We start from the raw sequence: 13,882 nt of genomic DNA, 5'->3' as shown, positions 1-13,882 counted from the left end.
GAGAGAGAGCGCGCGCGCGCGAGAGAGACAGAGAGAGAGCGCGCGCGAGAGAGACAGAGAGAGAGCGCACGCGCGAGAGAGACAGAGAGAGAGCGCACGCGCGAGAGAGACAGAGAGAGAGCGCACGCGCGAGAGAGACAGAGAGAGAGCGCACGCGTGAGAGACAGAGAGAGCGCGCGCGCGAGAGAGACAGAGAGAGAGCGCGCGCGAGAGAGACAGAGAGAGAGCGCACGCGCGAGAGAGAGACAGAGAGAGAGCGCACGCGCGAGAGAGAGACAGAGAGAGAGCGCACGCGCGAGAGAGAGACAGAGAGAGAGCGCACGCGCGAGAGAGAGACAGAGAGAGAGCGCACGCGCGAGAGAGAGACAGAGAGAGAGCGCACGCGCGAGAGAGACAGAGAGAGAGCGCACGCGCGAAAGAGAGACAGAGAGAGAGCGCACGCGCGAGAGAGACAGAGAGAGAGCGCACGCGCGAGAGAGACAGAGAGAGAGAGCGCACGCGCGAGAGAGAGACAGAGAGAGAGAGCGCACGCGCGAGAGAGAGACAGAGAGAGAGCGCACGCGCGAGAGAGAGACAGAGAGAGAGCGCACGCGCGAGAGAGACAGAGAGAGAGCGCACGCGCGAGAGAGACAGAGAGAGAGCGCACGCGTGAGAGACAGAGAGAGAGCGCGCGCGCGAGAGAGAGAGACAGAGAGAGAGCGCGCGCGAGAGAGACAGAGAGAGAGCGCACGCGCGAGAGAGAGACAGAGAGAGAGCGCACGCGCGAGAGAGACAGAGAGAGAGCGCACGCGCGAGAGAGACAGAGAGAGAGAGCGCACGCGCGAGAGAGAGACAGAGAGAGAGCGCACGCGCGAGAGAGACAGAGAGAGAGCGCACGCGCGAGAGAGACAGAGAGAGAGCGCACGCGCGAGAGAGACAGAGAGAGAGCGCACGCGCGAGAGAGACAGAGAGAGAGCGCACGCGCGAGAGAGAGCGCACGCGAGAGAGACAGAGAGAGAGCGCGCGCGCGAGAGAGACAGAGAGAGAGCGCGCGCGAGAGAGACAGAGAGAGAGCGCACGCGCGAGAGAGACAGAGAGAGAGCGCACGCGCGAGAGAGACAGAGAGAGAGCGCACGCGCGAGAGAGACAGAGAGAGAGCGCACGCGCGAGAGAGAGACAGAGAGAGAGCGCACGCGCGAGAGAGACAGAGAGAGAGCGCACGCGCGAGAGAGACAGAGAGAGAGCGCACGCGCGAGAGAGACAGAGAGAGAGCGCACGCGTGAGAGACAGAGAGAGAGCGCGCGCGCGAGAGAGAGAGACAGAGAGAGAGCGCGCGCGCGAGAGAGACAGAGAGAGAGCGCACGCGCGAGAGAGAGACAGAGAGAGAGCGCACGCGCGAGAGAGACAGAGAGAGAGCGCACGCGCGAGAGAGACAGAGAGAGAGAGCGCACGCGCGAGAGAGACAGAGAGAGAGAGCACGCGCGAGAGAGACAGACAGAGAGTACATTAGAAGTACCATCAATGTTTATAGAAATGTATATGGATTTATTTTGCATGTAATTTTTTTTTCTTATGAATATATATGTATTTTTGTTTTGTTTGTTTCTATTCTGCTATGTACAATGCTTTGGCAATATGTACCTTTGTATGTCATGCCAATAAAGCAATATGAATTGAATTTAGAGAGAGAGAGAGAGAGAGAGAGAGAGACAGAGAGACAGAGAGAGACCGAGAGAGAGAGAGACGTTTTCAAACAACACGAGCGCTTTCTCGCTCTTTCTCCCTCGCGCATATTAATCAACTGACACGATGGTGTCGATGTTTAAATCATTTTAAATGAGAATGTAAGTGTGCTCACCCCATTTTTGTTTGTAAGAAAAAATATCGCAATATATATCGCAGAAAAATAAAATATCGCAATGTCATTTTTTCCCAATATCGTGCAGCCCTAATTTCCAGTCAGGATTTAGACCGTATCATAGTACTGAGACTGCTCTCCTTAGAGTTACAAATGATCTGCTCTTATCATCTGATCGTGGGTGTATCTCTCTATTAGTTTTATTGGATCTTAGTGCTGCGTTTGACACAATTGACCACAACATTCTTTTGCATAGACTTGAACACTTTGTTGGCATCAGTGGAAGTGCATTGGCATGGTTTCAATCGTACTTATATGACCGCCATCAGTTCGTAGCAGTGAATGAAGATGTATCCTATCGATCCAAGTGCAGTATGGAGTACCTCAAGGCTCAGTACTAGGGCCGCTACTCTTCACGCTTTATATGTTACCCTTGGGAGATATCATCAGGAAACATGATGTTAGCTTTCACTGTTATGCTGATGATACTCAGCTCTATATTTCTTCGCGGCCCGGTGAAACATGCCAATTTGAAAAACTAATGGAATGCATAGTCGATATAAAAAACTGGATGATGAGTAATTTCTTACTGCTAAATTCTGAAAAAACAGAGGTGTTAATTAAAGGACCTAAAAACTCTGCTTGTAATAACCTAGAACACTGTCTAAGACTTGATGGTTGCTCTGTCAATTCTTCGTCATCAGTTAGGAACCTAGGTGTGCTATTTGATCGCAATCTTTCCTCAGAAAGCCATGTTTCTAGCATTTGTAAAACTGCATTTTTCCATCTCAAAAAATATATCTAAATTACGGCCTATGCTCTCAATGTCAAATGCAGAAATGTTAATCCATGCAGTTATGACCTCAAGGTTAGATTATTGTAATGCTTTATTGGGTGGTTGTTCTGCACGCTTAGTAAACAAACTACAGCTAGTCCAAAATGCAGCAGCAAGAGTTCTTACTAGAACCAGGAAGTATGACCATATTAGCCCGGTCCTGTCAACACTGCACTGGCTCCCTATCAAGCATCGTATAGATTTTAAAATATTGCTTATTACTTATAAACTCCTGAATGATTTAGCACCTCAGTATTTGAATGAGCTCCTTTTACATTATAATCCTCTACGTCCGCTACGTTCTCAAAACTCAGGCAATTTGATAATACCTAGAATATCAAAATCAACTGTGGGCGGCAGATTTTTTTCCTATTTGGCGCCTAAACTCTGGAATAACCTAGCTAACATTGTTCGGGAGGCAGACACACTCTTGCAGTTTAAATCTAGATTAAAGACCCATCTCTTTAACCTGGCATACACATAACATACTAATATGCTTTTATTATCCAAATCTGTTAAAGGATTTTCAGGCTGCAATAATTAGGTAAACCGGAACCGGGAACACTTTCCATAACACCCTATGTACTTGCTACATCATTAGAAGAATGGCATCTACGCTAATATTAGTCTGTTTCTCTCTTATTCCGAGGTCACAGTAGCCACCAGATCCAGTCTGTGTCCAGATCAGAGGGTCACTGCAGTCACCCGGATCCAGTACGTATCCAGACCAGATGCTGGATCAGCACCTAGAAAGGACCTCTACATCCCTGAAAGACAGCGGAGACCAGGACAACTAGAGCCCCAGATACAGATCCCCTGTAAAGACCTTGTCTCAGAGGAGCACCAGGACAAGACCACAGGAAACAGATGATTCTTCTGCACAATCTGACTTTGCTGCAGCCTGGAATTGAACTACAGGATTCGTCAGGTGAGAGGAGACCTGCCCCCCCAACTGAGCCTGGTTTCTCCCAAGGTTTTTTTCTCCATTCTGTCACCGATGTCAATCATTTACATAAAAGTTTTAGAGCATTTATCAAGTAGAATTTTTCAAGTTTGCTGGAACATAAATGTAAACTTAAATATACATTTAAATTAATAAAATGTTAGAAATAAAACTCAATTAAACTGAAAAATATAAACAATTAAATATAAAAAAAAATAAATAACAGTAGTGCTGCAAACACACTAGCAACCAGCAACATTTGTGTTTGGTATAAATGACACAGAACATCTAAAGTCTATTCTAATTTCAAACTTACATCGCAGTCTGTTCATTATTAAAATAAAGTACAGTCAACCAAACATTTAAAAGGTTACACTGGTCAGTTTAAATAGACCGTAGTATACCGCTCCACTCTGCTGTTATGCACGTTTTTGCTCATGTGAAGAGGATGATTTTTTCCGTCTAGTTTACATTAAAATAATATAAAATATTATAGTTTAACGTTCAGATACATAGCGAATATGGAAACAATTGGATATGTGCAGAACGAGACGTGAGCAATGACCTCCAAATACATCTAGTCAAACCCGCTCGCTCGTCCTCGTATGGATCGGATCATTTTTCGGATCAGCAAAAAAAAAGAAAAAAAAAGGCCAAGACAAATAAACATACGTTTCGTCCTTTTTTTATTAAAGGGGTTGTAAGTAGGAATTACTCCCATCTAGTGGTGAAATTGTATTTTGCATTCAAATTAATTTTGCTCTCCAGCGCCTCGCTTTTTCAAATGCGCGTTGCATCTACGGTAGGCGATATGTACCAAAAAGCTTTGACAGGATGTCTTCTAATAGCACTTCGTTTTGGCAACGATGTTTTCTTCTCCTGTGGCGCGGCATATGTTTGGTCCATAATAAGAATGCAATCCAGACTTTTAAACTTGCCGGTGCAGTTTCAAGCACCTCTCACTGCTCTGCACCTGCGTTTCTGGCTCTAACCGAAAACGCGTTGTGGAAACGCGTTGGCTTAGTACTTTTTGTCCCTCTCTGCTATTATAGTTTTGCAAGATGGCGGAACTACATGGAAGCCTCCGCCGACCTACCCGTCCCATGTATATAAAGATAATAAATTCATCATTTACGAGGATTAGTTTAAACATTGGCATAGGTATTTGTACACCATTGAGGGCATATTTATGAATAAAAATATTGATTTTAGATAATAAAATACCTAAAAAGTTACTTATTGTCCCTTTAACATTAAATTATTAAATTAAAATATATGAAATCAACTTAAAGTGCACATGGCATAATATCTTCTTTTTAACATAATAGCCGGACTTCTCATCTCCCAGTCTGCTGTGATGAAGTGAGCAGTTATCGTCACAGAGCTCTCCACCCTTCTGTCGTGAGCGCAACAGAGGATGCTCGGGATAGTTCATCCACAACTTTATTTTCTCCTGTTCATAAAGATCGGGCACAATCTTTTCACTCTAACCTCTTTCCTTCATCATTATATCTGACAAGGAAGCCAAAATGCGCGGGGCGTTCAAGCTCCTCCGTTCCTCCGCTCGCCATGCGCAACTTTTTTCTTTTTTTTTTCATAAATCAATCCGCGGGTCACGTGTGTGCCGAACCGAACATATTGATCCGTTGCACCACTACTATAGTGTCATTTGAAAACATAGCAGTTGCGTTTTAAAATACAACTACGAGCACCACGAGACCATTTAAAGAGGCGCATTCAGCGGTCTCCTTGATGGGAAACAGTCAACAAAGTAAAATTATCTCCAACATATGGCGCGCTCTCATCATTTTATCAAATGATCATAATCACATCTATTCATTTTACAGTCCTGCTACTAGCATTTTATTCATACTAAAACCCCTTTAATTCGGGTGAGAAAGCTTTTTTTCCAAGTGGCTTTTGCACACAATAATAATACCGCTGCAGACGCATTTTGCAGCATTAAGATTATTAATTGATCGTTAATTTAAACGACGATAGATCATGGAAATTATCGAATATTGACATCCCTAAATACAAATGAGTTGGATGGAAACCTGGTTATTGTCTGCATCAAACCATGCTTCCGAACAAATGTGATTCACCGTTCTGGGCAGCTCCAGGACAGCTGTCTCTCTGAGCGCGGTGCTGTCTGTGAGCGGCGGAGTAATGTCAGAGACAGTTTACTTTGGTAACGTCACGCTGCAGTGTTTGTTAGAGCTGTCAACTTCTCCACCCCATTTACAGAGTGAAATTCTCTGACTACCTTTATCTCCCAGGACTGTTGTATATAGGACCGATATATCGGTCGACCTCTACCTTTAACTATCATTTTGCATTATTGACACACTGTTTTCCTAATGAATGTTGTTCAGTTGCTTTGACGCAATGTATTTTGTTTAAAGCGCTATATAAATAAAGGTGACTTGACTAATAAACAGTCAATATGTTAATAATATGCATGTTAATAGTTAATAGTGAGAATTGTTCCCTATACCGAAGTGCTACCATGTTTTCTGAAAGGGAGCCAGTGTAGAGAGGCGAGTGCTGGGGTAATGCATGGACTCATGTTTTCTAGTGCCATTCAATAATCTGGCTGCCACATTTTGCACCAACTGCAATCAGTACAGAGATGATTTAGGCAAGCCCAGATAAAGTGAGTTGCAGTAGTCCAACCTTGAAGTTATAAACGCATTAATTACTGTTTGAAGGTCCTTCATGGAAAGCATCCTCTTGATTCTAACAATTGATCTTAATTGAAAGAAACTGCTTTTCCCAACAGCACTTATCTGCTTATCAAAAGACAATGTAGGATCAAAGACAACACTAAGGCTTCCAACACAGTCGCATACATTTGATGACAGGGGCCCAAGCTGCTTGGCAATGCCAGACAGCACAGTTGTTGGACCAAAAACCATTATTTCTATTTTATCCTTATTCAACTGTAAAAAAAATAAAAAAAATCAACTCCATCCAGCATTTAAAGTCATGAAGACATGCAAACAGATTAGTCACAGAACAGTTCTTGTTTTTAACAGGAAAATAAAGTTGAGTGTCATCAGCAAAGAAATAATATGATCAAATAAAGAAGAAAAGGAGAGGACCCAAAATAGAGCCCTGAGGAACGCAATTGGAGATTTGAGCCCGAGATGAGAAACAATTCCCACAATTAACAGAAAAAGATACGTCCTTAAGGTAAGAAGCAAACAAGTTCAACACAGATCCCTGAAAACCAGCTACCTGATCAAGTCTTTGAAGAAAGATGTCATGATCTATTGTATCAAATGCTGCACTTAAATCAAGCATGATTAGGATGCAGCAAGAGCCAGAAGGGAAAGTAAAATATCTTTAGTAACCTTCAAGAGGGAAGATTTAGTACCATGAAATTCTCTAAACCCAAACTGAAATATGTCAAAAATATTAAAAGTACATAAGTAAGATCAGATCTGAGAATAAACAACATTTTCCAAAACTTTTGAGGTGAAAGATCATTTAGAAATGGGTTTATAGTTATTTAGGTCATGCTGATTATTAAACAGTTTAAATTTTTAAACAGTGGTTGGACTATAGCATGTTTAAAAGAAGCTGGTACAATTCCATTTGTTAAGGAGATATTGATATTAGCAGTAATAACTTGACTTAAGGCTGGAAAAGTCAGGACATCAGAAGGTGACACGGGTCGGAAAAGAGATAGGGAGCTCTGATGAAAAGCCATTTCTAGAGGAAAATAATTTTGAGATGGTATATTAGACCTGATACACTCGACTTCATGGATAAAATGTTTTAAAAACCGTTCACACAAATCAGTGCAGAACATTCTAATGAAGCACTAGTAGCAGGATTTAAAAAGACAATAATTGTGTTAAAAAAAAGTATCTACGGCCTATGTGCATTTTGTGCAATTTAATCTTACATGTATTTCCTCTGAGCTTCCTTTGCAGTACTCTGATACCATTTAAGACATTGTCTGAAAATGTCCCATGATGAAAAGTTGAACTAGTTAAAATTAACTAGTTGTTTATTAGCATGCATATTACTTGGCTGTTTATTAGCAATTATAAAGCACATATTAATGCCTTATTTTGCATGATCATATTGTAGATATCTTAACCCTACCCCATAACTAAACTTAATAACTACCTAACTATTCATAAGGAGCAAAAAAGGAGTTTATTGTGGTAAAAGTTGTAGTTAATAGAGAGAATTGGACCCCAAACTAATGTGTGACAAAAGTTTTTAAAACTGGAAGTTTTGAACTCTAAGAAAACAAACATATTTAAACATAACAAGAACCTATTTTGCTAGCCGTTCCATGCTCTTTTACATTCACAGTTCTGTTCCTCTGTTTCCTTTATGTTCAAAACCTGACAGTCAACATTATTTTCTGCAATAACCAACAGCATGCCACAGATATTGTCGATCAATAACTAAGATGAAGACTTTATTACGGTATTATACACTGGGAAGATGTGTATGTAAAATCAATTTACTATTAACTCCAAGGACAGAAAGAGCACAAGTGACACAGGAACAGCTTCTTTTCATTCCACATTCAGCAGCTATAATATTACTGTCATGCATGTTTTGTTAATGCATTTAAAGTCATAAAGATCTGTCAGACTGCATTCGTATATTTCATTAATGCTTCAAGTTCATTTATTTAACAAAGTCATGTAGTATGCAGAATAAAGTATAGTTAGTTAGAACAAGTACAAATTCTGTGAGTAACATTTAGCTTGATTCAAAGACAATGAAATGGATCGCAGGTCTAAAGTGTGTGTGAGAGGATAACAGGGATTACAGAAGAAACGGCTCAATTACAGCACAAAGTCTCTCCTCTGTATCACTGTTTACAGAGCACAGCCTCACAAACGCTGCTTCTGCCAATCCGACAAGTCAATTACTGCTTCAAACAATGGCAAACTGGTGTTTCGGGACTACGGGAATATATATTAGATATATATATTCAGTTATTGTTTTAAGTGTGGTTCATGTGTAATTTGAAATACCAGAATTTCTCAAATAATTTCTTTTTTAATTTATAAAAAAGGGATAGATGCATTAATACCATAGTACACATTTTCCCACATTAATTCATTATTGAGAAGTTGCTTATCAGATACATTTAGTTGAAAAACACTTAAGTCTTACAAAATAAGAATTATGTGAAATGCAAATAGAGTACACAGACTTTGAATGCATTATGAGAATTACATTATTTGAAGATAGAGAGTGGGAATATGATTGAAAGAACAGCTCAATCTAGCATAAAACTATTATGAAATACGAAAAGATCTGTAAACTCCAGCCACTGTGCATTTAAAGAGAAACCTTTATAGAAACCCTTTCAGATTTTCATTGACCAAAGCAGTCCGAACACAAAGACACTTTGTCATGTCCTGTAGATTAGTTCACGTAAATGATAAAGCACTGGGTTTGTGAAAAGCTTTCTTTGCCTTTGGCTGTACTGAAGTAATGGCACTCTCAGGAACGCCAAATCATTCATCAGTCCGCGTCGTCTGTCTGTAGTGCTCTTAAAAATTGTTCTGAAAATAAAAGCCCTGAGGAGCTTAGAGAGATAATGACGGTTTCTTCTTATTGATATAAAAGACAGGAGACACAGAATTGGTCTATTTTATTGCCAGATGTAACATCTTATGGTTTTGCTGCTCCATAGTAGCTAAGCACAAGCATTTTAGTGCTCATAAGGACAAAGAAAATAAAGACAGAACTGTCTGCCATCATTTCATGTTATTAACCAATTGATTTTTACTTAAATGAGTCCTATTCGAGAGTGCATTGTTATAATACTCAACTTTCAGTTATGTATTTCAATGCAATCCTCTGATGCATTAGAAAAAAAATCTTATGAGTGTATATGAGTGTATGTGCATTAATGCATGTATTTCTTATTGTCTACTCACTCTGAAGTCTATACCGACTGTTGAGATGAAGCTCCCAGCTAGAAACGCTCCATCTTTAAAGCGAACCAGCAGACAGGTTTTCCCCACCCCAGAGTCACCAACCAGCATTACCTGGACAGAAAGACATGTGAAAGATGGAGCAGAACACACAATCTATCCCATCATCTCTTCTCTCGTCTTCCCTGCCTCTTATTCACTCTATTAAGATAAAAACAACTTCTCATCTTTCCATCAGTGCTTCAATCAAACTACAGTATGTCTCTGTAGAAAGACTTTTTCAAGGCTGTAAAGATTAAAGGCAGGAATATCGGAGCGGGAAGAGAGGGTTTGCTGGCAGAGAGATGAGATTAGGACAAAACTACACATTTAGTACACCAAACCAGTGATTTTCACAGAAAGAAGCAAGCAGGGTTATTCCGTTAACTTTGAAGAACCTACAATGTGACATATTTTCAGTTGTTTCACACCTTCAGTGTGACTCTACAGTTTTCATAGTCATGAAAATAAAGAAAACTCTTTGAATGAGAAGGTGTGTCCAAACTTTTGGTCTGTACTGTCAAACTATCAAACTGTCTTCCACAACAAAATCACCTAGACATTTCAGCTTTAACGTGCAAAGCTCGAAACATCTTAAAATACAGAATGTGGCTGGAGAAATCAGAATACGTCAGTGCAGAATGCAAGTAAGTGAGCATACTTGTGTCAGGCTGGATAACCCAGTTGCTGTGCTCCAGCTTATCTGTATTGACACAGCTGTTCAATTAGAGCACGCGCTTAACTTCACTCAAACGGAGCGCGTAATTCTCGTCCATATGGGGCGGCTGGATAGCATTGCATTGTTTTTAAATACTGCTGTAGCACAAATAATAGCCACAAACTAGTGAAGCTGCACACAGTCATCAGAACTATGAAATATAAATTGTATAACACAGTTGTCATGTTTATGCTATTTATGCTCACATGCATACAGATGTATGGCAAGCCATTTTCCCCTTTAAAGCGTAATAGTAAAAACAGACTACTTTAACTACTTTAATACTTTAACTAGATGTAATAGAATAGTTACTTGATACTGTTGAGATACTGACTTGTAGAGGGGGGGGGGGGTACTAGTATGAAATGAATGAGATCGAGTGACAAACTGAATCGATACATTAAGAATCGGAAAATCTGACTAAATGGTTATTGAACTAGTCACTGTAAAACTAAAAACACGCTATTACCAGTTACAATGAAATAGTTACTCGATACTACTGAGTGACAAGCAGAAAATGAATAAGTACTAGTATGTAATGAATGACAACTTGTGACCAGCTGAATAGATACTAGTTAGAATAATTGTATATCTTATAAATGATTAGTGAAATTCAAAAATACTACTAGTCACTGAAGTTACTAGTACATAAAATTACTACTATCAGTTACAATGGAATGGTTACTTAATGCTACTGAGATCATGACTAGAAGAAGGGAAATAAGCGTTGAATAAAAACGTAGTGAGAAACTGATACTAGTTGAAGTTTTAAATAATGTGCATTTGGTAAATGAAATTCAAATATACAATGTGATTGCAATGAAACAATAGAATAGTTATAGGCTACTGGACACTAGTGAGAATAGTTAGAGCTAGTAGAAAGGAAATAAGTGCTAGTATGTAATGGACGCTCTGGAATTTAATTTAGTAGATATATTTAAACGCTAGTAGAATAAAAACGCATAAATGACTAGATGTATAAACCGCTTGCCATACTGCGTTGTGTTCGCGTTGATGGAAGCGGCTTGTCGTGTACCTTGAAGGCGATGTCGTAGAATTCCCCGCTGCTGCTGAGAGAGGGTCTGCTGGGATGCACCGCTCCGTTGGACTGAGTCGGGACTTTCTTACCCTTCTCTTGATCGCTAATCGGAGATGAGCTCGGTGTATTTGAGCCCCCCTTTCCTCTGACCGCTTTTTTCCTTGACATTACGATTGCTTATTCCCCGTGCGAACGTGCGACGAGTAATTAATGAGCGCGCTTTATCCGGTACACTTGCCCCGTAGTCTGTGTTAATCCAAGTATGCGTGAATTAACTTTTCATCAATAAGCGCGCGCATGACTTGAGGGCTCGGTCAAATAAAGAGTGCGATCAGTGCACCTGCTTCCAATAATTAGTTGTTGTTGTTTTAGAAAGGAAAAGCGTCTCTGGTAGCTACCTGTCTCCCGAACGCACTTGTGCGGCTGCTCTGAAAGAGAGAATCCAGCTCACTCCTCTAAGCAGCGAGGTAGTGCACGCGCGCAGGGCGCATTGTCAACAATCAGTGGAAGAGTTGGCCACGCGCACACCGAGCGCATCCAAGCAGCGCGCAAACGCTCGCTCTCACTCTACACTTATTGGAATACAAAGCTCCCTTAAAGGCGCAGTGTTGTTTTGAACGCACACCAGGATTAGTTTTAGTCAGGGGTCTCCAGTGTCCTGCAGAGTACAGCTCCAAGCCTAATTAAACACACCTCAACCAGTTAATCAAGGTCTTACTAGGCATACTAGAAACTTCCAGGCAGGTGTGTTGATGCTAAACTCTGCAGGACCGAGTTTGGAGACCCCTGGTTTAAGTCATGATGGCTGGACGATGAAAGAACTAAGTTATCAGCAGGAATTTTTAAACACCGTTTGTTTTAACTTACTGTACTGTAGTAGATCAGTCAGTACTCCAGTAAACCTGTTTCCGCCACAAAAGAAAAAAAAAATACAAAAAGGTATTAATTGTGACTTTTTTTTAATTAGCTGTTACTTCTCACAATCTGTAAAAAAAAAAAGAAAAAAAATCTCAATTGCGAGATATAAAAGCACAATTGCAAGAAAATAAATTCAGAATTACGAGATATAAACTCATAATTGTGAGATTCAGAATTGCTAGATTTAAAAGAATTGTGAGTTATCGTGAAAGAAAAAAAAGTCTGAATTGTGAGATGTTTGGGTGGGAGATTACATCTCACAATTCAGACTTTTTTCTGCCATGAATAAGTTGTTAATAATAATAAAGGTAATTGCAATGTTTTTTTTTTCAGAATTCTGTGTTTATTTCCTACAATTCTGATACGTTTCTCGCAATTCTAAATAAACAAGCCAGAATTACTATAACATAGAATTTTTATATATTGTTATTTTTTAATTCCATAATTAAGAGATTTAAACTCTATCAGTTTCTATTCTGCAATTCAGACTTTTTTCACCACAGAAAAATATTTATTTAAATAAATAAATATCGTACAAGTGTGAGGGAAAAAAAGTCACAATGACCTATTTATTTATTTATTTATTATTGTTTTTGTGGCGGAAACAGGTTTCCATACTTTGGATAAAATCATCTGCCAAATGCATTATTGCAAATGTAAATTCAATCAGATTGCTCCAACATTTTACAGCCCTCTTCAGATCGAGCTCAAGGTCAGTTTAACAGTACAGTGCTCTGAAAAGGAACAGAAAAATAGCAAGATGTTTAGACTGCATTTCATACAGACAAGCAAGCATAAACCTTCTGGCAGGAATAAGCTATAAACTGATCCAGACTTTATGACAACAGTCAAAAGTCTGACTATGTGACTCGTATTGAAGATATGACTCATGGTGAAATGTGAACAATGCATTAGTACAGCCACTAATGACAAAAAAATTAAAAATAGACATGTCCACTAAACTATTATCTGCAACCTCAAGATTTCCTTCTTACCATCTGCTGCTTTCATGAATTACTCTAAATGATGATGATCCCACAAAGGTCATTTTTAGCCTACACCTGTCACTCGGGTCAGTTGCTATAGATACACACTAATTGATTTCTTCCTTTCTCATGCTCCGTCTATATGGAGACATCCCAATACAATTACTGCACTCCAGTCCTTCCTTCCTTTCTGTGTCGGTCCAAATAAAGGATCTGTCCAGCGGCTGTAATGGCTGCACGTAATCAGGTGGGATAATTAGCAGAAACAGATGCTCGGAGACTGTGAGAGATCAGTTTAGAGATGGTCAGGCCACACTGATGTTAAGTCTACCGATGCCAGCTGAGTAAATATATTACTAGCTCGCTGAAGTCCTATATAAAAAAAAATAATAACAAATTTACAAACTTTTGGACAATTTTGCATATAGTTCTTTGTAGGAATAATAGACTTAAATGAGGACCGTATGTCTTAATTTAGTATTAATAATAGCAGAAACGAGCAGATTTTGTTGGCAGGCTTAAAACAGGCCTGGATTCAACACATGCTCTGCTCCTCAGAGACACAGAAGAGATGCCTTCAGAAGTTTCTTATGTAACAAATCATCTTTGGCACAGATTAGTCAAACCCAGATAGGATAGATTTCAG

General features: G+C 40.1%; 1 protein-coding gene across 1 annotated transcript in view; it reads right to left on the bottom strand.

The window, feature by feature from the left end:
- Nucleotides 1-11,674, bottom strand: part of LOC132120900 (ras-related protein Rab-26-like) — a 73,025-nt gene extending 61,351 nt beyond the window's left edge. The window contains exons 1-2 of the mRNA XM_059530121.1: nucleotides 11,330-11,674; nucleotides 9,540-9,650 (exon numbers count right to left, since the gene is read on the bottom strand). Coding sequence (XP_059386104.1) covers nucleotides 9,540-9,650; nucleotides 11,330-11,500 — 282 coding nt within the window. The 5' untranslated portion in view covers nucleotides 11,501-11,674. The remainder of the gene's footprint in view (nucleotides 1-9,539; nucleotides 9,651-11,329) is intronic.
- Nucleotides 11,675-13,882: the final 2,208 nt, after the last annotated feature.

This window comes from Carassius carassius, chromosome 39, assembly GCF_963082965.1.
Source record: "Carassius carassius chromosome 39, fCarCar2.1, whole genome shotgun sequence".
NCBI lineage: Eukaryota > Metazoa > Chordata > Actinopteri > Cypriniformes > Cyprinidae > Carassius > Carassius carassius.
The sequence above is the reverse complement of the archived record's forward strand: the minus strand, read 5'-3'. Positions and strand labels throughout refer to the sequence as shown.